Source organism: Fonsecaea erecta (genome assembly GCF_001651985.1).
Source record: "Fonsecaea erecta strain CBS 125763 chromosome Unknown Scaff7, whole genome shotgun sequence".
Taxonomy (NCBI): domain Eukaryota; kingdom Fungi; phylum Ascomycota; class Eurotiomycetes; order Chaetothyriales; family Herpotrichiellaceae; genus Fonsecaea; species Fonsecaea erecta.
In genome coordinates, this window is record NW_017387250.1 from 686,823 (window position 1) to 708,065 (window position 21,243).

General features: G+C 52.9%; 6 protein-coding genes across 6 annotated transcripts; 3 read left to right on the top strand and 3 right to left on the bottom strand.

The window, feature by feature from the left end:
• Window positions 1-776: 776 nt before the first annotated feature.
• Window positions 777-1,952, bottom strand: AYL99_08101 (hypothetical protein; the record flags this gene model as incomplete). The annotated part of the gene is made up of 1 exon (XM_018839609.1): window positions 777-1,952. One exon carries the CDS (start codon window positions 1,950-1,952, stop codon window positions 777-779), a length of 1,176 nt encoding a protein of 391 aa, XP_018690730.1.
• A 5,633-nt stretch (window positions 1,953-7,585) lies between these two features.
• AYL99_08102 (hypothetical protein) lies at window positions 7,586-9,866 on the top strand (the record flags this gene model as incomplete). The annotated part of the gene is made up of 4 exons (XM_018839610.1): window positions 7,586-8,057; window positions 8,108-8,815; window positions 8,864-9,006; window positions 9,063-9,866. 4 exons carry the CDS (start codon window positions 7,586-7,588, stop codon window positions 9,864-9,866), a joined length of 2,127 nt encoding a protein of 708 aa, XP_018690731.1.
• A 1,631-nt stretch (window positions 9,867-11,497) lies between these two features.
• Window positions 11,498-12,296, top strand: AYL99_08103 (hypothetical protein; the record flags this gene model as incomplete). The annotated part of the gene is made up of 2 exons (XM_018839611.1): window positions 11,498-12,121; window positions 12,174-12,296. The coding sequence occupies 2 exons, from the start codon at window positions 11,498-11,500 to the stop codon at window positions 12,294-12,296; spliced, it is 747 nt and encodes a 248-aa protein (XP_018690732.1).
• Window positions 12,297-12,788: 492 nt separating this feature from the next.
• On the top strand, window positions 12,789-16,031 carry AYL99_08104 (hypothetical protein; the record flags this gene model as incomplete). Its single annotated transcript, XM_018839612.1, has 3 exons — window positions 12,789-13,592; window positions 13,660-15,021; window positions 15,075-16,031. 3 exons carry the CDS (start codon window positions 12,789-12,791, stop codon window positions 16,029-16,031), a joined length of 3,123 nt encoding a protein of 1,040 aa, XP_018690733.1.
• Window positions 16,032-16,685: 654 nt separating this feature from the next.
• AYL99_08105 (hypothetical protein) lies at window positions 16,686-18,272 on the bottom strand (the record flags this gene model as incomplete). The annotated part of the gene is made up of 1 exon (XM_018839613.1): window positions 16,686-18,272. One exon carries the CDS (start codon window positions 18,270-18,272, stop codon window positions 16,686-16,688), a length of 1,587 nt encoding a protein of 528 aa, XP_018690734.1.
• A 757-nt stretch (window positions 18,273-19,029) lies between these two features.
• AYL99_08106 (hypothetical protein) lies at window positions 19,030-20,554 on the bottom strand (the record flags this gene model as incomplete). The annotated part of the gene is made up of 2 exons (XM_018839614.1): window positions 19,030-19,667; window positions 19,717-20,554. 2 exons carry the CDS (start codon window positions 20,552-20,554, stop codon window positions 19,030-19,032), a joined length of 1,476 nt encoding a protein of 491 aa, XP_018690735.1.
• Between the last annotated feature and the right edge of the window lie 689 nt (window positions 20,555-21,243).

Here is a 21,243-nt window from a genome sequence, read left to right on the forward strand (position 1 = left end):
CGCAGAGGCAGAAGGAGAGAACATGCCGATGAAGAAGGCTCCGCCCAGGATTTCTCGATAGAGTTCACAGTCAGTTCACATCAGTTCACCTCGCATAACCAGTGGAGAGACAACATGATCAGGGATGGAGGGTATAGATAGATATAGATAGATATAGGATGCGGATGTGATTCCAGATCCAAAGCAATATCAATGCACAATCTCTCATTCCATTCCAGGCACATCGGTACGCAAGTGCACATCCTCCAGTTCCATCCTCGATCGGGAATATCCAAGGACCATTAACCCATGCCACCTTTCATCCCAAAGCGGCCGTTACAATTTCTTCCATGCCATCATTTTCTTTGCTCTCTCTTCACCCACAGTATTTTGCATGGTTGGCCCAAGGGTCTGGACCACCAAAGTCCACCCAAATCGTTGTTTCCACGTCGGAAGGCCTTGAGTGAAGCGGCTGTACGTGCCGCAGGCATGCGACATCCCATACTGAACACTTCCTGCTCATCACGCTGACGACTGCCGGGGGAGTCAGTTGTTGCGGTGCAGTACCAGAAAAGCCAAATTTCCTCCGCTGACGAACCTGCCCTTTTCGCTCATGTTGCTCACCTCCCGCTAGATGGCGCAAGAAACCAGACCGACACAATTCCCGCTCTCCTAAATTCGATATTCTCCAGTTAAGACAAAACACGCTGAAACGCAAGACATATTCGACAAATAAATAGTTGCACACAAGAAAATCTTCCAAGTACACGAGGAGCTTCATAGGTATCCAAAGCAGATCAAAGCCTCACTCGCTGGGGGTTTGTAAGACGATACTGAGAGATATCAACCACAATGGAGCCCTGGTCACTGGCGTCGTCAACCTCAATAGTGTCGCTCACTAGTCCTGCTGGGTTGTCGGCACACGCAATGTCAGGTGTACTGTATAACCCAGATGGTTTTATACTGTGCAAGGGCGGGCCGAACGCCAGAGGGCTCTGGTCTCTTGCGGCACCGATTTTCGGTGTAGTCAAGTGATCGAGTGACGGTTTGGTTGACAAAGAACCATCCGAATCGGCACCACCATGACTGAACTCTGAGCCAAGATCATCGGCTACTGAAGCTTCCTGACTTTCCTCTTGAATTTTCTTCATGCTCTCCGCAGCTGCAGAGGCCTGTTCAAGGAGACCATTAAACTTCTCAAGCATAGACTGAAGTTCAGTCTTGCAGTCACCGTCTCGAAGAAATTGGTGAGCGGCCGTCTCGCACAGTGCCTGTATCTGCTCTAGTTCTTTGTCCACCTGTAGAAAGCTTGCTTCCTCATTAGAGGCCGCCGGGTTCTGAACAGACACTCGGCTCTTGCCGGGCAGCAAGGCCGGCGTACTTCGGGATATCATAGAACTTCTGATGTCGTTGAGCGCGGAGAGACCGTGACTGGTTCGAGCGGTCAGCGTGGGAAGTCGGAAGCCTCTGGCAGCGGCAAGTGCAGCTTTGCCTTTTCGCAGATTATTCCGACCAATTCCGATCTGCTTGACCAGAGTATCGAGTTGTTCTTGTAGATATCCATCGTAGTAGACGACAACGTGATGTCGATTTCTGAACTTCTGAGGTCCCGAGGCACCAGAACGGATGGATGGGCCTGGCTTCCTCTTTCTCCGCCCCTGTGCATATAGATATTTGTTCCCAGCCTCTAGAGGGTTAATTCGCCTGGGGTCAGGCGACGACAGGCCATCAGCGCTCTCGACGGTGCGAGTCTGATCATCGCCTTGTTCCTGATCTTGAGTATGGATAGAGGAAACCGAGGGACTCTTCTTGCGTTTCGGTCTGACTTGGTTCACGAGCCGGGAATATTCTGCAGCAAACTCGGCATGCTTGTCGGCAGCGTGGGTAGATAACGCCTCAATGCTAGTCCTCCAAGTGGGAAGGTTGTCGACAAGATAGAGGAAACTCGAATGGGCATCCATAGCTTGGGCCATGACGCCCACAGTAGATCGAGAGATGCAAATTGGTGTACGGAGTGGTTGTCTAACTCAAGACATTGTTGCGGTTGCCTCAAGTTGTGCGAGGTGGTATTGCATTGACAGGAGGGCGTGGAAGTCGGAGGCGTGAATAGACGTCGAATGCGGTGGATAGGTAGGTATTCGAGGTTTCGGCGGGTTGTCGAGGTTGTCAGTTCGGGGGATATAGCTTTGAGGACGGTAGCTATTTGGAAGTTGAGGTCGAGATACACCACGCCCGCCAACAAGCTTCAAGCTTAGAAGTCGGTCCAGATGGGTATTGATATCGAGATGGAGTGAGGAAAGGAACGAAGAGGTCGATGCGACAAATTCGTGGAAGAGCGGCAGGTGTGGACTCGAGATGACGGTAGCAGTATTCGGGAGAGTGGGAGTCAGCGAGTTGAAAGTAGCACGGACTGGAGGAGGAGAAGATGCGGTGTCAGATGCGAGCAATTATTGTAACGCAACGTGGTGGATGGAGGTGATGGAGCAGAAGCTTTTCCTGGAGTCAAGCGTTAAGCGTCAAGCGTCGAGCGTCTGTGCACAGGGTTGATTCCCTACAGGACCATCGATAATCAGACACTTGCAGCACCGACACCAACTAGACCGGATCCAGCAGTCGGAATAGGTGAGATCGACGAGAACAACTCAGATGGGTTGGTCGGGGGCTACCGATGGCATGGCCTATGAGCTCAAAAGTGCTGGAAAGATACCAGGTCTGGAAGAGAAGACAGAACCAAAGCAACCTGAGGCCGCAGCAGCCTTCTCCATTCTGAGTGGAAGTCACCCAAAGGCTTAGCGGCCCAGTGGCCCTGGGCGGGAGTGATGGGCACCATGGGGAGGATCCTGGCGCCCGAGAAGCCTAAACCAGGTGTCCAGGTGCCCCGGATGCCCACCGAGTCCAAGGTCGTCAGACGGACCACCGTCTTTCTCCGTATCCCGTCGCCCTTGTTTGCACCCTGGCTTCACCCATGCCTCATCGACGACTCATGAGGATGATCAATCAACCATCTGAATCACCTATCTCGGCCAAGTTCTCATTTCTCCCTCCAAATCCGCTTGGGCTCCCTTCGCTTCCTCTATGGCCTACTCTCGCCATCGCCTCCGCAAGTTCCAAGGGGAGCTTACCAAGTACAGTACAGGCTCGCCCCCAGCCTATTTGCGAGAGTCCAGCAGGGGCACGACTCGAGTCAACTGCGCTCGACTTCGAAAAGTTTCTCCACCGTCAACCTCTCCCACCTCCCGTGCGGTCCGTCTCGCAGCTTGACCTGAATTGGTTTCTGCACCCAGACCCGAAGCTCGCTGCAACACCAAGGGTAACTCGCTTCTCCATAGTTGACACCACGGAAAAGCAACCTAGAAAATCAAGGTTCTTCTGCCGGTGGCGCATGACGAGACACAACCCACGAAATACTTGACCCGAACGATGTTCACATTCAAGATTATACACACTTCGGGAGCGTCGTTGACTCGTTAAACTTGTACCACTCCCCTTGCTTGCTGCACCACGCTCGTCACCTTTGCAAAACCGGAAACCCCAGCAAAATTCGGTTAGGAAATCACAATGAAGGCCCACTCGTCCGTTCATGCCAGGGAGGAATTGGTGCTAATGATCCACCATTCGCTGCGCGCCGTTTATTTGGCTCTACCCGTAGTCGACTGTATCTTGCGGCCGAAGGAGTTACCAACCAAGTTCCCTGGGAGGTCACAATCTGCCGCTGCAGCTCCCGCATTTTGGCCTGCAGCTTAACCCAAAGACAGAACAGGAAACAACCCACCAAGAGTCATGGCAGACTGACACATGCAGCAATCACAGATTGACCAACCTGCAGCCGCCAGCGCATGTCCCACCTGGTTATTGACAGTGCTATTCAACTTGCAGGGTTGATCAGTACTGGGAACCAATGGTATAGACATACACCGGAGAAAAGCGTATTCAAATGTGTTGGTGCTCACCGCCGACGTTGAACAACAGGTTTCCCACAAACCGGACTGCTTGGGTATTACAGGGCAGTAATTGAATGATTCATTGAAATGCAGGAAATCAATACTTCGGAGACCATTGAAGCGCATCTGATTCATTACTTGTCTCACCGACACTCGGTTCTAGAGCGGCTTCGTTTCCTTGACGAGACCCTCCGATCATCAGCCATCACAGGGCACCCAATCATACCTTCGCAAGTCTTCGACAGTTCAAGCATTCGTCAACCATGGTTCTTCGCGGCGAAGATCATGCCGTCTGTGGCTGCAGCAATGTCCAATCTGGCGGAGACGGCTTCAAACAACGCAGCACTCGACGGCCCGGTAAATGGCGGTTCGTCGTTATTGTTAATAGTCGAGTTTTAACATCTGCAGGTATGTTTAAGTGGTCACAGGCATGCATTCGTGAAACGCACGACCTGGAACGTTAACATGGCTCCAGATGGAGTATCAGTGTTTGCGTCGTCAACGTCTGAGAACTCGCTTTGTTCAGCAAAATAAGTGCCCAGACCATGAGAAAAGGCCTCGTCATCGGAGAATAAGACTCCACTAAGGGGGGCCGAAATCCTAAAGGTTGTTGGAGGTGAGCGAATAGTTGGGATCTTTAATATCCGAAGACGATGAGGATTTCAATTCCCAAAACAATAGGTACGACGACCGTTGATATCTTGAGCAATGGACTCTTGACCTGGAAAGACTGACTTGAACGATTTGAGACCAAGTGGCGCGTCCAAGCTCCGGCCCCAGCATCAGTGGGCAGTCGCCGACAGTCTAGTAAACCCTTCCCGACGAGCATGCTTCCAGATGATCTTCAAACACGCCGGTGCAAGCCCCGTCTGAGGAAGGATCTCAAGCCACAAGCCCTACCAGTATGTGCACGGAGTACTCGGTCCCGAGTACTTCGTGCTGTCACGCAGTGGGTTCGCAGTAGTCACAATATTGATCGTCCTTCGACTGACAAGCAAGGACGGACTCCATATATGCATGTCGAGTCGAGTACCTCGTACCTTCTCTCCGATGCCAACTCCCGCTTTGGTTTAATGATCCTCACCGAGGCGCAGTTAATCCATTCGGTGGGGGCCACTTCTGACTTGGGCAGCTTTCTGTTCACTGCTGTGCCTGAAAATCATGCCTGATCGACAAGAATGTTGGTTCTCGACAAAAATACAACTACTTGCATAAAGTACCAGTGAGGCCCTTACGGGCACTCGACCGAGACTTGTCATGAGTGCTTGCCCGCACATGACCTGCCCACTGCGGGCGTCTGCGATTTTAAGCCCCTGAACACAGAATCCACGATCCCGAGATGTGGCTTGGTTATTGGAACCTCTAAATCGCCGATATCACACTCTTTGCTTGTCGCTGAGAAAACCCTTCCCCACCAACACTTGGGCCCGACTCCGTAGGTGCACCTACTATTAAACGACCCCTGTCGTTCTCAGCTCGCTACCATTAAAACGATCCCTAAATCGGTTCGGGTCGTCTTGACTTTGCGCCACCACCTCCATTCCACTTTCGGTCACCCTTTAGTTGCAGAAGAAAGGTTTCACTTCAGAGAGGTCTGCCCGCCGACCAGCCAGCTAGTCTATTTGTAACCTGGCGCTTACGAATTTGATAATGTCGTGTGCCGCATTGAAAAGACCCCTGGATCTCTGTACGTACATACAAACTACTACAGCACTATAGGTTTGGTACCTAAAGATTTTGATCCTTCATGTCTGTGAGAGAGCTGGTGTGGATGTATTTGTCCTAAAGGTGAGAACAGTTCATCCAGCAGTGCAGATCAACATGGCCGACTTGGTAAGAAACTACCTTTTGTGGCGCCTCGTCTCGTCCCGGTCCCGCTCCGTACCACTACTTACGAAAGATCGATGTTCTTGACTGTCACAGAAGTATAGCTCCCAAGCCACCTTTTGCAAGGACCGGAGAACAGCCAACCGATCTTGGCAATACGAGAGTCAAGGAGGGGAGAAGAAAGCGCCACCAGCTACGAGTAGTCATGCTCGGTTTTACTTCTTGCATTCATTCACATGCAAACATGTGCTTTGCCCGACAACCTTTGGTGGTTGAGGTAAGTTAGCGGGTGTCTGCAAGCTGCATGCTTGACACACGAGGTGCATATCATCGCTTCGAAGATCTAACTGTCAGGGACGATCAGACTGAGAAAAAGCCTCGTGAGCCTCGCGTGCGCCGTCGATCACCTTCCAACGGTCGTGCAGACAATAGCCGCAGCCCGATCCTGACTGTGCCATGACCGACAAAATACCATGGTCTGCTTCAAGAGTTGTCAGAGCAAGTCAATACCTCAATTTTGGCTCTTCTTGCATTCCTAGTATATGCGCAACCCTGTCACATTCAGACAGAACATGTCGGCCACTCCCTAGGAAGAACTACGAATTTTACCCCGGAAACGACATGTCGAATATATCCTTTGCGATGTCTGGATGATTTGTTTCGCTAGCATAGGGGGTATATCTCCAGTATTACACAGAAAGCTGTGCAAAGAACTCTTCCGGACTATTCCTGATGATGTTTCGAACACGAGCAACCAAAACACAGCGCCACGCCTTGTGATCCCCATTTCAGGAAAGTGAATTGCCTTAGTTTTTGCATGAGTGTCTGTGCCAGGTGGGAGGATCGACTAGGCGTTTTTCACTGAGAAGCGTACTCACGATAAGAGCCCTGCCATGGGGTCAACGTTTGCTGGGGACATGTGAGAAGGCACTCCACGGGAGGCTTCCGTTGTAGTTTTATGAGATCAACCAACATCATTGTTCTGACGTGGACCACTTCATCAGTTCGAAGCAGAGGTGTGGACGTATGTCTTCAGGACGAGGTAGACAACGGACAGTGGTCAAGCAAGCCCTCTGCAGCCAGGTTGTATCTGATCCCTTTTGTCTTTATACTGGTGAAAGAAAAAGTCGACTTGCGATGTTGAGCTCCCCGGGGAAGGTCTACTTAAACCTCTCAACAAAAGGGGCCAAATTTATGACCAGTATTGACCTAGACCATTCTATGCTCTTAAGGCCCTCAGACTTGACTGCCGTCAATGTATTTGAAAGCAAAGCATTCAATCGCCCTCTTGGAAAGTACTCCCGTTCATCATTTCGTCCCTAACCTCGATCCTGATACCACCGAGACTCTCTCCAAATTAGTGACGGTGACCTGTCGACCTGCTCTAATTCTATTGTCATCACTCAATACTCGGTTGTACGGTGGAGGGTGATCTTCTTGTTGCTCCAGGAAGGACAATTTCCCTACATCGGCCGGAGAAGACTAGACTCGATCGCAACGAGCAACGAGATGACCTGAGGATCACGAGAAGTTCTTTCGGATGTCCGAGGCTCTGAATGTAATCGACTAGACCGCCTGAAGGATACAGTGTAGGAAATGAAGCAAAGAAAAGGCTGGTGCTGAGGAACTCCACCAGAACTAATATAGCTGCCAAGCCTATAGCCGCAGCTCCATCCGCATCTCCAACTTGAAGTCATTGATTGCGATAGCAACCTGCGGCACTTTTCGGGGAGCCCAGTTGGTTGCGCAGTCCTCGCCATCATATCGCAGCTCAGTGCCCATGTCGCAGTTGATGTAGCCGACATCTGTCATTGCTCCAGAGCTATAGACCTGCCACCATGTCATTGTTCGGATCTTCACCCACCGAAACTGCGCCACTAAACTCCAAGTCTCTGTTTGGCGACGAGCCCGTTCACAAAACAACCACATCTTCATCTCTTTTTGCCGACGATGGTGGTGACTCGCCATGGTCAATGCCAACTCCCAAGAAGTCGGCGCGACAAAACCTAATCAAGAATCTCCTCCCCGCCACCGACGTACCGGAGAGCTATGTGGACGCATACGATGCCGTGTTACATTCCAATGAGAGGACAGGAGTTGGTATTGGTTTGGCAGGCATCAAGCGCCTTCTCGAGAGCAGCAATCTCAGCGAGCAGGAGCAGACGAAGATCTTGAATTTGGTGATTCCAGGTGGCCAGGAGAGTGCCAATGGCGTTGGCAGGAGCGAGTTCAATGTCTTGCTCGCTCTCATTGGATTGGGCCAGGAGGGTGAAGAAATCACCCTCGACGGTGTAGACGATCGGAGGAGAAGTGAGGACTACAAAATCCCTGAGCCACTGCGTAATACTGATGTTGTCCAGAACTGCCTGAGCCTAGAATTGGCTACTTGGATCAGTTGCGGTCGAGCAGCGACCGGCCTCAGCTACCCTCCCCCCCATCAGCGAAACCCACTCCAGTCAGGCCACAGAAGCCACGAGAAGACTCATTCGGAAACGATCCAACGTCGGATCCATGGGCTAGTCCATCTAACAATAGACTGCCGCCTCCTTCCACCGCCGCTCACACCATGTCTGTCAATGGGGTCTCCGTGGAGGGTGCTAAGAGCATCTCCAATGGCATCGCAAGAACAACCAGTGCTTTCACGACGGGAGGTAGTCAAGGCAGCAGTAACGGAAGTCCAACAAACGAGCGTTCTTCCGAAAGTGGAGGTGCTGGATGGAACGGCTACAATGGCAATTCGGGAGGCTTCTCAGAACAACCAACGCTCGGGGGAGGATTCGGAGACCCTGGCGACAATCGACAGTCGAATCGGCAAGATCAAGAACCCCGAAGTGCTGTCTCTCAAAGTATCACTTTACCACCTGGGACAGGAGAAAGCGTCACGATAACAACACTGCCAGAAAAGGAGGGAGTGTTCCTGTTCCAGCATCGGAACTATGAAGTCAAGACAGCTCGGAGAGGCAGCAGCGTCGTGAGGCGATACAGTGATTTTGTTTGGTTGCTCGACTGTTTGCAGAAACGATATCCTTTCAGACGCCTACCGCTATTGCCTCCCAAACGGGTTCAAGGTAAGAATTCCGCGTCCTGGAGAGACTCCAGCTGATCCAAATGTCCAGTGAACGGAGCTCATCTCACCGCAGATGCGAACGTCTTCCTGGAGAAGCGTAGACGAGGCTTGGTTCGATTCACCAATTCGCTCGTACAACATCCCGTTCTAAGTCAGGAGACGCTTGTGGTAATGTTCCTGACTGTGCCAACAGTATGATTCTGTCCCAGCCCCGCGTTACGAACACAAATCGCTGACGTCGGTTTCAGGAACTTGCAGTCTGGCGCAAACAAGCTACTATCTCTGTCCAAGAAGAATTCACCGGCAAGGTTCTGCCGCCAAGTTTGGAAGACAGCCTGCCATCGAATCTTTCTGAACTTTTCGATCAAGTGCGTACAGGCGTGCGCCGCTCGGCGGAGGTCTATATCAACCTGTGTGTCTGGATGGAACGGTTGGTGAAGCGGAACGAAGGGCTTGCTCTGGACAGTCTAAAGTTCTCAAACGCACTGTCTCACCTAACCGAATGCACCAACGACACGTATGCAATTGATCAGAATGACGTGCCGCTTCTTAACGAAGGCATCCAGGCCACAGCTAAACACCTTGCCACGACCCAGACATTGCTCGAAGACGAGGGCAAGGCTTGGGATACGGGAGTGCTCGAGGACCTCAAATCGATTCGCGACAATTTCGTGTCGATGCGTGATCTGTTTGATCGACGTGATCGATTTGCGAGAGACAACATACCTCAACTTGAGCGACGTATTGAAACATCAGAAAATAAATTGCAGCAATTACGCCAAAAGCCACCAGGGCAAGTGAAGCCAGGAGAAATCGAGAAAGTGGAAAGCAGCATCATGTCCGATAAAGAAAGTATTGTACAGCAACATGCCCGCGGAGTCTTCATCAAGGAATGTGTGAGGGATGAGATTGTGACATTCCAGACGACCATCTACGCAATCAGCCGTATGCATCAAGACTGGAGTCAAGAGCGGGTCAAGTATGCAGAACTTCAGGCCAACAATTGGCGCAATTTGGTCGACCAGCTGGAAAGTATGCCGACCGCAGAATGAATGAATCGGTGCCGGGGCGAGGTCGAGGTCTGATGGAGATGGAGGACTGTACTTTTTCATATCATTCCCCCCAAGTGGTAGTATATCATTGGCGCATCGATTGGCAGTGAGCGGCCAGCAATATATAATGTTTTCTACGATAACTCATTGTATTGTACCAGGCTGCACGGTGCTCACTTTATACTTTGAAAAGGGCGGATGACGTTCAAATAGAGGCTTCCGCCCTTGGTAAGTTTGCACTGTTTGACCTGTTCACGATAGACACATAGAACCTCATGCCGTTTATCGTCTGCGAAGAGATGAATCCTGAAAAGGAACTACACAATAACGGCCCGCATACCTACAGCTACGTTGTCTGTTTTACTGGGTGCGCCCACCAGATCTCTGCGTCGAAAATATGTCCACCGTCTTTGATGGTGCGGCACTACTCGGTACATAACTGCGAACGGGGAAATAACCAGATCGTTTGTGGTGCCGATTTGTCATCTGCTCATTCACAAACGCTTGCCATGTTCCGAACTGGACTCAGCCACTGTACACTGATACACTGGATACTTGAAGACCTCTTTCAAACTTGAAGATTCTGGAAGTGCACAACATCACCATTCTATGCGAGGATCACGAAGAAGCAGGCGGGCGAAGCACTCTGGGCTCTGTTGAGTCTGTTCAGGCGTGGTCGTCGCCTTGCCCGCCTATGCTATGGTAAGATAAGAGGTCATTCAAGGTCGTGTTGTATTGTCAATATCTGATGTCGTCCTCATGCACTGCTCAGGAGACGCTTATATGGTTTGGATCACCAGCATGGAGCTTTCTTGACAGACTGCATCGATTTTGATGATTTGGTCCTTCTGCTCAAGTATAAAGGGCAGGCTCTTCGGACTAATTCTCCACCCTGTCAAGACCGCGGAGATTTGTCGTCGTGGTCGTGGGATCGAAGCTGGACTTGTCCGTGATTGGGTATACGTATACATATCCCTTATGGAGCTTTGTGCGGGTGCCCTTTGTTTCCAGTCGAGATTTCGACGGACAATGACACAACGGACAGACATGTCCCAGTACACGGTGATATTGTCGGTGAGAACTCCCACGTTAACGTGTTGCCGGAGCCGCCTACAGATCTCGACGGGAAACAGCAACTTTACTACTCTGAGACCGATGCTTCACTCACAAATCGCCAAGGCAGTTCGCGCTCTCACCCTTGATTGACTGCTGCCAGGAATGCCTCCTGCATCAATAAATCCCTCATTTCAGACGCATCGCTCACACTCATTCTTTTTCCTTCTTCCATCCTACATCCTGAGTATGCTGTTTCACTCATTGACAGTCTTTCCCTCTACGCATTTCTAATTCTGATTGAGTTACACTGGTACAAGGGTTTGTGTCTGTTGTCATCATATACACAAGTTCTAACCATTTGGAGACAGACTCGAACGAATCATACCCACCAGGGTTGCTGCAAGACTGTTCGCTTACACATAACACCACAGTCGATCGACCGATCGCTGCCATTGTATTAAACTCGGGAAGCTGGCTACTCCACATACCAATCATTTAAAAGCAAACGCCACGAGGAGTCGCATAACGTTACGTGGGCTATTACTGTGATTGAGAACGCGCATTGAACTCGAGTCATGGACGCGGTAGCGCTGAATAGGGGTCGCTCGACATTTGAAGGGCTTCCTTCCGAGTTGAGGCTTGCTATCTATGAAGAGGTCTTCCAGGGGGCTGAGCTATACATCACGGGTGTCAGTGCCCACCTGTGTGAGAGATATGACGACCTCTCGCCGCATCGGCTTGTCACCAACACGGACACCTCACTCCTACTCACTTCTCAACTTGTTTGTCATGAGGCCTTGGCCGTCCTCAGCGCCTCTACTTTGTTGATCGTCGAGCAGCCTCTTGGGCGCCGTGATCCCTTTGAAAACATGCCAGATGCATTCCTCACCAAGATCAAAGCTATCAAGGTTCACATCGACGCGTTTGTCCACATTGACAGACGTCGCCTTCCAGCACTGCAGGACGTGCATCTCATCCACACAGCGGACAGCCCAATGAGTCTCCCAGATGTTGTTCGATTCATTCACTGTCAAGACCAAGACTGTGGGGGTATGATGGACTTTGTTGACGAACTGATGTCAGATGTGCTCAGTTGGAAATGGAAGCTTAGCCAATATGCTTTCTTGGGTGAACAGGAGGGCTTTGCTGTCAAGACGACGGCCTTGTGGGACTGCTATGCCAATGTGGAAGCTGGAATTGTATGGATAGCCTCCCTCCTCACCAGTTACTGATGCTGACTTGACGAAGCAGGTTGAATTCGACTGCTCCAAGGGGACTGTGATCAAGATGAGAGGCTTCATTGGCGAGCATGAAACCTCTGTCGACGATGGAGACCAAGCAGCAAAAGACTGGGAAGCGTGGAGCGGGCTTTAGGGGTGGTAACGGGGACGGCCAGGTGGTTGATTTTCCAGTGACGGTCAGTTGTTTGTGCCGAGTCAACGCAAGGGATTTGCTGGTGTGTGTACATGCCTGTGGTAGTACTCTAGAAGGCATTAGAGCCATAATCAGTTTGATCCGACGCGGTTTTGCAGTAAGAATATGTATGCTCTTGTACATATCATGTCCGAGGTATCAGTCAGGATCGCAGGCAGCCAATCAGACAAAAGGCGGTTTTTGGTCTTGGCGGTTTCAAAGTGTTTACCACTCACTCTACCTCACTCGCGCGCTGCACCATCTGTTCAATTTCCTCTCATCGCTGTTTCCATAGAACCTTCTTTCTTTTCTTTGTATCTAGGCTCAGTGGCCACTCTATCCTTCAAGTTGTCGATCCCGCCCGCTCGCCCTTGCTGGAAGGCTAACGTTCTGTGAACCCACCCCCGACAGTCTTCCCTTCCCCATCGAGCCAGCCTCGTGCTAACGACAATCATGGAGCAACAGGTCCTCCAGCTCCTCCAAGCGACAACCCGACCGGATACAGCCGTCATTAGAGATGCCGAGCAAAATCTTCTGCGACTCTATCCTCAGGTCGAGTTCCCTTTCGCGCTCTTGACCATAGCCTCACACGGCGACATCGAGCCCAGCTCTCGCAAGGCTGCACTGACGGCTCTGAAGAACTACGTCTCCACCACGTGGTCGCCACAGTTCGACGAGACATTCACAGGCAATGTGTATCTCAACGACGAAGCCAAGTCCAGCGTCCGTGACCGAGTCTTCGCCATCTGCACGCTGGCGGGCGAGCAAGCACCGAAAGACGCAAGTATTCAAGCCCTTGCCGCTGGTGTCGCCAGCAAAATTGCCAGTGTCGACTTTCCTGACGCGTGGCCCTCACTCCTACCCTCGCTACTCACCATTCTGAACACGTCGACAGATGACGCACCCATTCATGGCGCGTTACGCGTCCTCTCGGAACTGATCGATGAGGGCTTGACCGAAGAACAGTTCTTCTTGATCGCCCAAGATCTCGTCAACGCATTGCAGCATGTGGCGGTGGATAACGCTCGGAGTCTGATCGTGCGGGCCATGACTCTGAATGTCTTTAGAGCTTGCTTTGAGATGCTGGAGATGGTGATGGCTGAGCATGGAGCGGCGGTGAAGGCCTTCCTGAACGAGTCACTAAAGGCTTGGATGCCCTTTTTTATGGAGACACTGAAGCAGCCGCTGCCACCGTCTCTGAAATCCGAAGATGCGTCATTCCGGGGCCTTGTCGCTCTCAAAGTTCAGGTGGTGAAGGTATGGCCCCTCTCTTTAGAGCTTGAGGGGGGGAATAAGAGAGGCGTCGTCGCTAACATGATACCAGACACTCGACAAACTGCGACAAGTCTACGCGCAGGCTCTCTCTCCACATGTGATGGCCCTGTTTCAAATCGTTTGGGAGGAATTGACGAGGATTGCAACGGTCTATGCTGAACTTTACATCGACGGCACGGCCGAAGGCAAACTGGTCGACAGCGATAATCTGCCGTGCAGTCTCGACGCACTTGTCCTGGAAGAGCTCGACTTCTTACAAGTCACCATTAGAGCCCCCACGGTACGCAAAGAGCTCACGGCACAAATGCAGCAACTGGGTGACGCACAACATACTGTTCCCTGGCTGCAAGAGCTGATCCGGGTGTTGGTTCTCTATGCCAGAATCCCGAAGGAGGAAGAAGCGCTATGGGAATACGACGCCAACTTGTACCTCTGTGAAGCAACATCTCTTACAGCAAACTACACCCCCCGAGCAGCGTGCGCGGAACTCGCAGTGCGGAGCCTGGGTGAATGGTTAAAGCAGATTCCCATTTTGGCATTGTTGCATTTCAAGCAGCACACCCTGTCGAGCCAAACGACAGGATGGAAAGAACGCGAAGCACTGGTCTTTCTCCTCAACCAGTGCCTCAAAGACGTTGACGATGTCTCGGGGAGGCTCAGCCCGCAAGCTTCTTCTGCGGTTGTCGAAGGTCTCTCGGACACGCTCCAGCACCCCAATCCCTTCATGCGGGCGGCAGGACAAATGGCCGCAGGATGTTTCTTCAAGGTCGCTGACGGTGAGCAATTCCTCCACGCCGGCGCGGTGGCTTTTGCCAATGCTGTAACCGCCTCGTCGATGGATGAATCCGACGTGGTCAAAGTCGCGTGCCTGAGCGTTTTGCATGACTACCTCGACGCTCTCCCACCGACCGTGACACGACCAATGCAAACCGCGGTGGTCAACGTGGTGGGTGAATTTATCTCCTCGCACGACCTCCGCGACGAACTTGAAGACGCCGACGATGTCAAGGCGGCGCTGATCCAGCTCCTTCGTGACGCCATCATGCTGGACACATCCACGATCACCACTGACGGTAATAGTGCGCTCGACCTGTTCTTCACGCTGGCATCGGACGGCGCGTCGAATTTCCAACTTTTCACTCTCCTCACCGAGTCTTTCGAGGGGATCGTCTCGTCGGTGTCTTCTTCGGGACACGAACCATATGTGCGACTGTGCGCAAAAACCATCCCATCCCTCACCGGTGCATTCGACATCGCCAACATGACCCAGGAATCTGCGTTGACGAATCTCGCCGCTGAGCTCGTCTCTGCTCTCGCTGAGTTCGGGTCCGACCCTCTACCGTCCGGCTTCGTGCAAGCTGTGATGCCAAAGTTACAACGTGTGCTCATGGAAGCCGTTGAGCCGGAACTCGTGCGGCCGGCCACGCTGGCGCTCAACCACATGCTGTAAAAGGCACGCAACAGTTCCTGTCCTGGACAGATTCTCAGGGGAAGTCGTCAATCGAAGTGACGCTGACCATCATAAACCGCCTCCTCAACTCCCCGGATGTCGACGAGAACGCAGGTCAAGAAGTTGGCGGACTGGCGTCGGTGTTAGTCACCAAGTTCGGCGCCGATAAACTCGGACCGTACCTGATGGATTTGCTGCGCGCAGTGGCGGTGCGTCTTGCCACAGCGGAGAGAATACAGTTTATTCAGAGCATCTGTATGGTTTTCGTGGGTCTCTCGCTGGCAGCTCCGAAGGAAGTTCTCGATTTTCTGAGCGAGGTGAACATCAACGGGACCAACGGACTCAATGTGGTCTTAACCAAGTGGCTGGAGAATTCCGTGCACTTCGCCGGGTTCGAGGAGGTGAGACAGAACGTGGTGGCCTTGTCGAAGATATTCGCCCTGCACGATCCCCGAGTCCACGCGGTGAGCGTCAAGGGGGATTTGATCGTGGATGCTCGACCGGGCGGACGGATCAAGACACGATCGCAGGCCAAGTTAAACCCGGACCGATGGACGCAGGTCCCGGCAGACCTGAAGATCCTGAAGATCATGGTCGACGAGCTCGCCAACGCCGCCACCTCCAAGTTTTCTGATCTTACGGCCGCCCAAGCAGCCGCCGAGGCGCTGGACGAGGAGGACGAGGATGCCGACGACGCGGACGAGTGGGAGGACGTGGGCTCGGCGGGCGCCCTGGACCTGGCCAGCGCCAGCGTCCGGAACGACCTGATGGCCCTGGTGGGGGGGACTACGGGCGGCGACGGCGCGGACGATGATGTCCTGAGCCACACGGGCTCGAGGGCCCGGGACGAAGAGACTGCCGACTACCTGCTGCAGTGGTTCAAGAACGAGGCGGGCCGGGACGGTTTTGCGGCTTTATTTGAGCAGTTGACCGAGGAGGAGAAGGGAAAGTTGAGGGAATTGGTCGCATGAATGGAATGAATGTGGTTTGGTTTCTTTTCCAGGAGCGCCGAGAAAGGGGGATTGCCATTAGAAAGCGAATGCGGTTGTCTATTATGCGCTCACAAGGTTCGCTCGAGGTTAGAGAACGGTTGAATGGGAAGGGAAAGAACCCGTACCAAGATCAGGGAGAGAGAGAGAGAGAGAGAGAGTGTGTGTGTGTGTGTGTGTGTGTGTGTGTGCATGTGTATGTGTGGTGCTTCCGGGGCATTCCCAACTGGACTGTCTACGTATGTGTGTATGTATGTATGTACCTACGTACAGGTATACATACATACAGTACCTACGGGCGTAGCTAGCTACTTACATGTACATGTACTTGCATGGGTCTCTTGACGGACGGTCCACGGTATCCAGTCAAAGTTACTCGGTGAACGAGAACCCATACACCACACACCATACAACATACATCATGACAAGTCCTCTCTTCCTTCTCACCACAATTTCCCGCCCCTTTGAGATCCATTCTACACACATGCTTGGAATGGAATGTTTCTTCAATCGTAGATAGACAGACGGACAGACGGACAGACAGGCCTTGTTTGGTCGTAATCATCATCATCAGTGAAAGGAAAGGAACGGGTTTCGGCTGCCCTCTCTCTCTCAGAGTCTGTCTCACTCACTCACTCACTTCCTCACAGCGGGCGCAGACCTCTGCGCGCCGAATTTCTCGTGCCACTTTCGCTTTTTCTGGTTCTCGCTCTGCGCGTCCTTTGCGAGGCCAGGGACCCCCATGCTCGAAGCAGCAGCGGCGGCGGCGGCGGATGAATGAGACGGAGCATGAGAAGCTTCTTCGGCTCCGTGGCTCGACGCAACGAACCTCAAGACCGCCACGCCCTCGCGATCCCTGGTCAAGTCCACGTTCAGGTCAACAACGGACGAGATCAGGCTGGCGACATTGTTGCTACACTCGACGGCCCAGGAATCCGGGAGCAGCTGTGTCCACTCGGTCGTGAAGTCGTCGACGCGCATGGTCCCGTGATCCGACTCGCGCCGGGAGGAGGAGGAGGAGGAGGCTGCTCCTGTGGAAAGCGGTGATGACTTTCGCCGGGCGTGATGGGACAGGAGGAGCCAGCGTCCGACCATGTCTCGCGTAAGGTTGGGGTTGAATTTCAGTCGTGCACTGCCGATCGAGTCGGCGAAGAGGCTCAAGTCCTGGTCCCAGTCCAGGTCCAGGTCCATATCGGGCACGTCTGTAAATCGACGTACGATGGCCATCGTGACATTCCGAGCCAGGGAGGAGCAGCGCCGTCCCGCTTCTTCTGTCTCTTCTGCTGCTGCTGCTTCAGCGGCTAGTCCGTTGAGCACAGCGTGGAGGTCAGCCCCGGCCAGAACGTTGTCGTTGTTCTTCGCGAGGTCGATCCCCGAGATGGTGCATTGCTGCAAGAACTCCTTCCAGTGCCGTAGCAGCAGGGAGGGAGAGGCCAAATATACCCGTTCCTCGTGTCCCACGGCCCCCTTCCGCGACGTGGTCGTCTGGGAGAGCCCAAAGATGAACGACTTCCTCATCACATCACGCACCATCCTCGTTGGTGCGGCAATGTTGTCGAGGACGTCCCTCATCGACACCGCTTCGCGCGGGTCTCGGTCAAGGACGTGACGGTGATCATCCTCCCCCTCGTCATGATATACGGGAACCATATCGTGGACCTTTTTGTGAACCGCTCGCTCGTCCGATTCGACCTCGATCAGCTCGAGGACATTCTTCACCTGCGCTTTTGTCGTGATCCCACCTCTGCTCCCAGCAGCCACGGCTAACCCAATCTCATCCACTTGTTCTTCTGCATGACCACCGCCAGACGGCGGTGCACCTCCATCCTCACCAACGCCCTGCTGGTTCTGTGTCGCACGAGGCTGGTGACACGTCTGGGTGACATAGACGCTGTTACTCGTGCTGACCTGCTTGACAGCCCAGATCTTGTCGTCGGTGCAGAGGTGGAGAAAGTCTCCTCCTCTTCCCCCGCCCTCTTCGGCGGCGACGGGAGTAGTCAGAGAACTGGAGCCAAATGGTCGCTGCTGGTGGTGGTGGTGCTGTCCCTTGGCCGCGGCCGAAGATTTGAACCACAGTTTTCGCCTCTTGCTGGGATTCTTGATCTGCGCCTCGACCACGTCGAGCAGTTCGGCCGGCAGCTCGAGCAAACGGAGACTCTGGTGTGGGAGGGTGGAGGAGACGGCGACGGGAGGAAAGGCGGAGGGTTGTGAGGAGGCGGACATGGTGGTATTGACTTGATGTTCTCTCTCTCTCTCTCTCTCTCTCTCTCTCTCTCGGTTCTCGCCTCAAACCTGTTGAGGGAGCGGTCTGCTATGGTCGGTGACAGTGTGCCAATAATTGTGCATCGGCCTATTAAACTTGAAGTTTGACGCGTCCCAATCTGGACGTGTCGTGGCGCCGCAAAGACCGACGTCATTCGTTCAACTTGCCATCTTTGGCTACTAACACTACCACCACTACGACAACAACGACAACAACGACAACAGTCGAGATAATGCATACAGTCAGTCTCCTACAAACATCTATTCAAGCACTTCGGACATGGATCAATGCAGGTCCACGTCGGGACCATGTATTGAAATGCGATGCTGCGTATCTGTCTGGCATATTCTCACAGCAGCCTCGATCATGATGCACTTGCCTCCCTCATAATAAAATGAAGCGCTCTCAGGCCAGCAACCATCGCCGCCGAGCATCCCTCGATGATATTGTGTACAGGTCGCAAAAGAGCCTCCCACCAACGGAGAGGTCGCCCAAAATACATGAACCCCGAAATGGTTGATACAGAACGCCGCCAACTCTCGTCCATGTACGCATCATGCTTTGCTCAAGATGTTTGGATCGCTTGCTTTCTATCCCATATCCCATGATCCGTTATCTTTTGCTTTTTTTTTTCCTGAATTCCATGATCCTCTACCCGAGACCGCTGTATCGTGAAGCGCGGTAGGTAGCCACCCACCTGTCCAGTTGTTATCCATTTCAGCCGCTCTCCTCGTCTTGATCGGCCAAGGCGGCCTTCTCGCTCTTGTCAGCGTTCGTGTTGATCAACTGCACACCTTCCTTCTTGATGACGGCCGCGATAGCTTCCTTATCCTGCTCCCATTGAGAGCCCACCTGTCGGAATTCGTCGTCGAGCTTCTTGACCTGGTCGGCGTTTTCTTTCTCCTGCTTTTCCCGTTCGCGTTTCTCACGCTCCATTTCCTCCATGTGCCGGATGTCATCCACGGACGGTTCATACAGATGCCACACAGTGTAATGTGGGAGTCCAACGACAGAAAACTTCATGCGTCTGGCCATCTTCCCGAATCCTTCAGTCTCGGCGTGCCGTTCAAAGGAGAAGGCCGGGAAGTGAACACCGGCACGGAAAACGCGGGCTTTGGCGAGAATGGAGACTCCGCCAACGCCGTCCAGTTCCATCTCGACATCGGGATCCCCATAGGGGTCGCGGAGGTAGGCAAGGTGAGGCCGCCAGGTGGCATACTCTGCGTAGCCTTCGACAATGACGGCGTCTTCGTCTAGAGATTCGGCGAGGGCAATGGCAGTCTCGGATTCTTGCCAGGAGTTGAGATCGTAGGGTTGTTCACCCCCAAGCCAGTCCGGCAAGGGCCGCCAGATATCTATTTCCTTGTTAGCCTTGAACTAGACACAAATACCAGGGAGACTCACTAGGTACAATGACATCTTTGTCATGCCGCATGAGATCTTCAATGATGGTGTAGGGACACGTCTCGACATCAGCATCACGCCAATACACCCAACTGTGATATGGCCGCAGAGCCGCACTGAGCAGCCAGTTCCGTGCCCGCGCCATCAATTTTCTTCGGCTGGCTTGGGCCGCAAAACCGTGTCTGGATTCCACATCTTGACCAACTGCCTGCCCGAAATCCTTGTGTATGACCGAAATCTCTCCGTATGGCTGCGACGGATCCGGGTCGGCTTGTTGTGCTTCGAGCATTTGAGAGAGCAACTCTTCGGTGTTGTCCTTGGAATCGGAAACAAGGAAAGCGAGGTCAATGAGGTGATGAGGGTAGGTGAAGTTTCGTAGATGGGCGAAGAACATGGGCAAATGTGGTGCTGCATCTCGCAGCGGTGTGCATAGCAGGACTCGTTCTTCCCTCTCCCAGCCCACCGAGGTACCCTGCACATCCTCGAGGTCATAGTACCGCAGTGTCTCGATATCATCGTACTGGGACGAAGCGGCCGAACCACTCGACAACAGGGACAGAGTGGAGTTGGAGGGAAAGAAGAAGTAGAAGGCCAAGGAGCATGTGGCCAGGACCATCAAGCCCAACCGGAGCAGTCGCCATCGTGTATGAAGGGCTCGTTTTCGAGGCTCGAATTTTCGATCGAAGGAAGAATCCGCCTTCTCGTCCTCAACTAGGTCGGGGAGGCCCCAAATGTACTTGCTCTCGAGGTCGGAGCGGTCGGTGTAGGGGCGGTAGGCATCGTCATCTCGCTTCTTGTTGGCGGCATAGCCATTGGTAAAGGTGTGATGCCTGTTCATCACTCCAACTCATCACAACCCCTTCAACCTTGTATCTCTGCTGCGGTGCAGCACTTTGATTGGCGGTCGTGTTGTCGGAGGAAGTGGCTCGGTCAATGAACTGTGCTCGGTAGGTGACTGCGGAACGGGGAGGTTGGAGAGAGAAACGAGAGTCAAGATGTGAAGTCGATCCGCTGGTCGAGAGGAGGACACGTTGGAAGGGAATGGCGGGTCTGAGGGCAACAGCGAAGAGAAGTCGAATCGAAGGTCGAAGGCGTGGTGGGCTGTGTGGAAGGGGGGAGGGAGGTCGGGGGAAGGACGAGGCCAGGTATGAAATTCTAGCAAGTGACAAGTACGGCGAAGATATGTCCCCAGAACAGGTCAAGGAATTCCCAATGGGTGAACTGGTTACACAGAATCACAGCAAAGGAAACCTGTCATATTTCAGCTGGTGAAAAGGCCCATGAGTTGGCCGCAGTTTGTGCCCCCGGAAAGGGAAATTCTGTATGACATGACGCGGCGGGCGACGCAGACGAATCGCATGGATTGTAGCTGGCGCTGCTGCTGCTATTTTCAACCACCGCATTTTGTATTTACGATTCACTAATATTCGTCATGCCTTTGTACCCAGATTACTCGAGAATGAAAACCCTAACTGCCTTTTATGGTCTGATCCTACCTTACCCTGAGCTTTAACTGAGCCTCTAGCT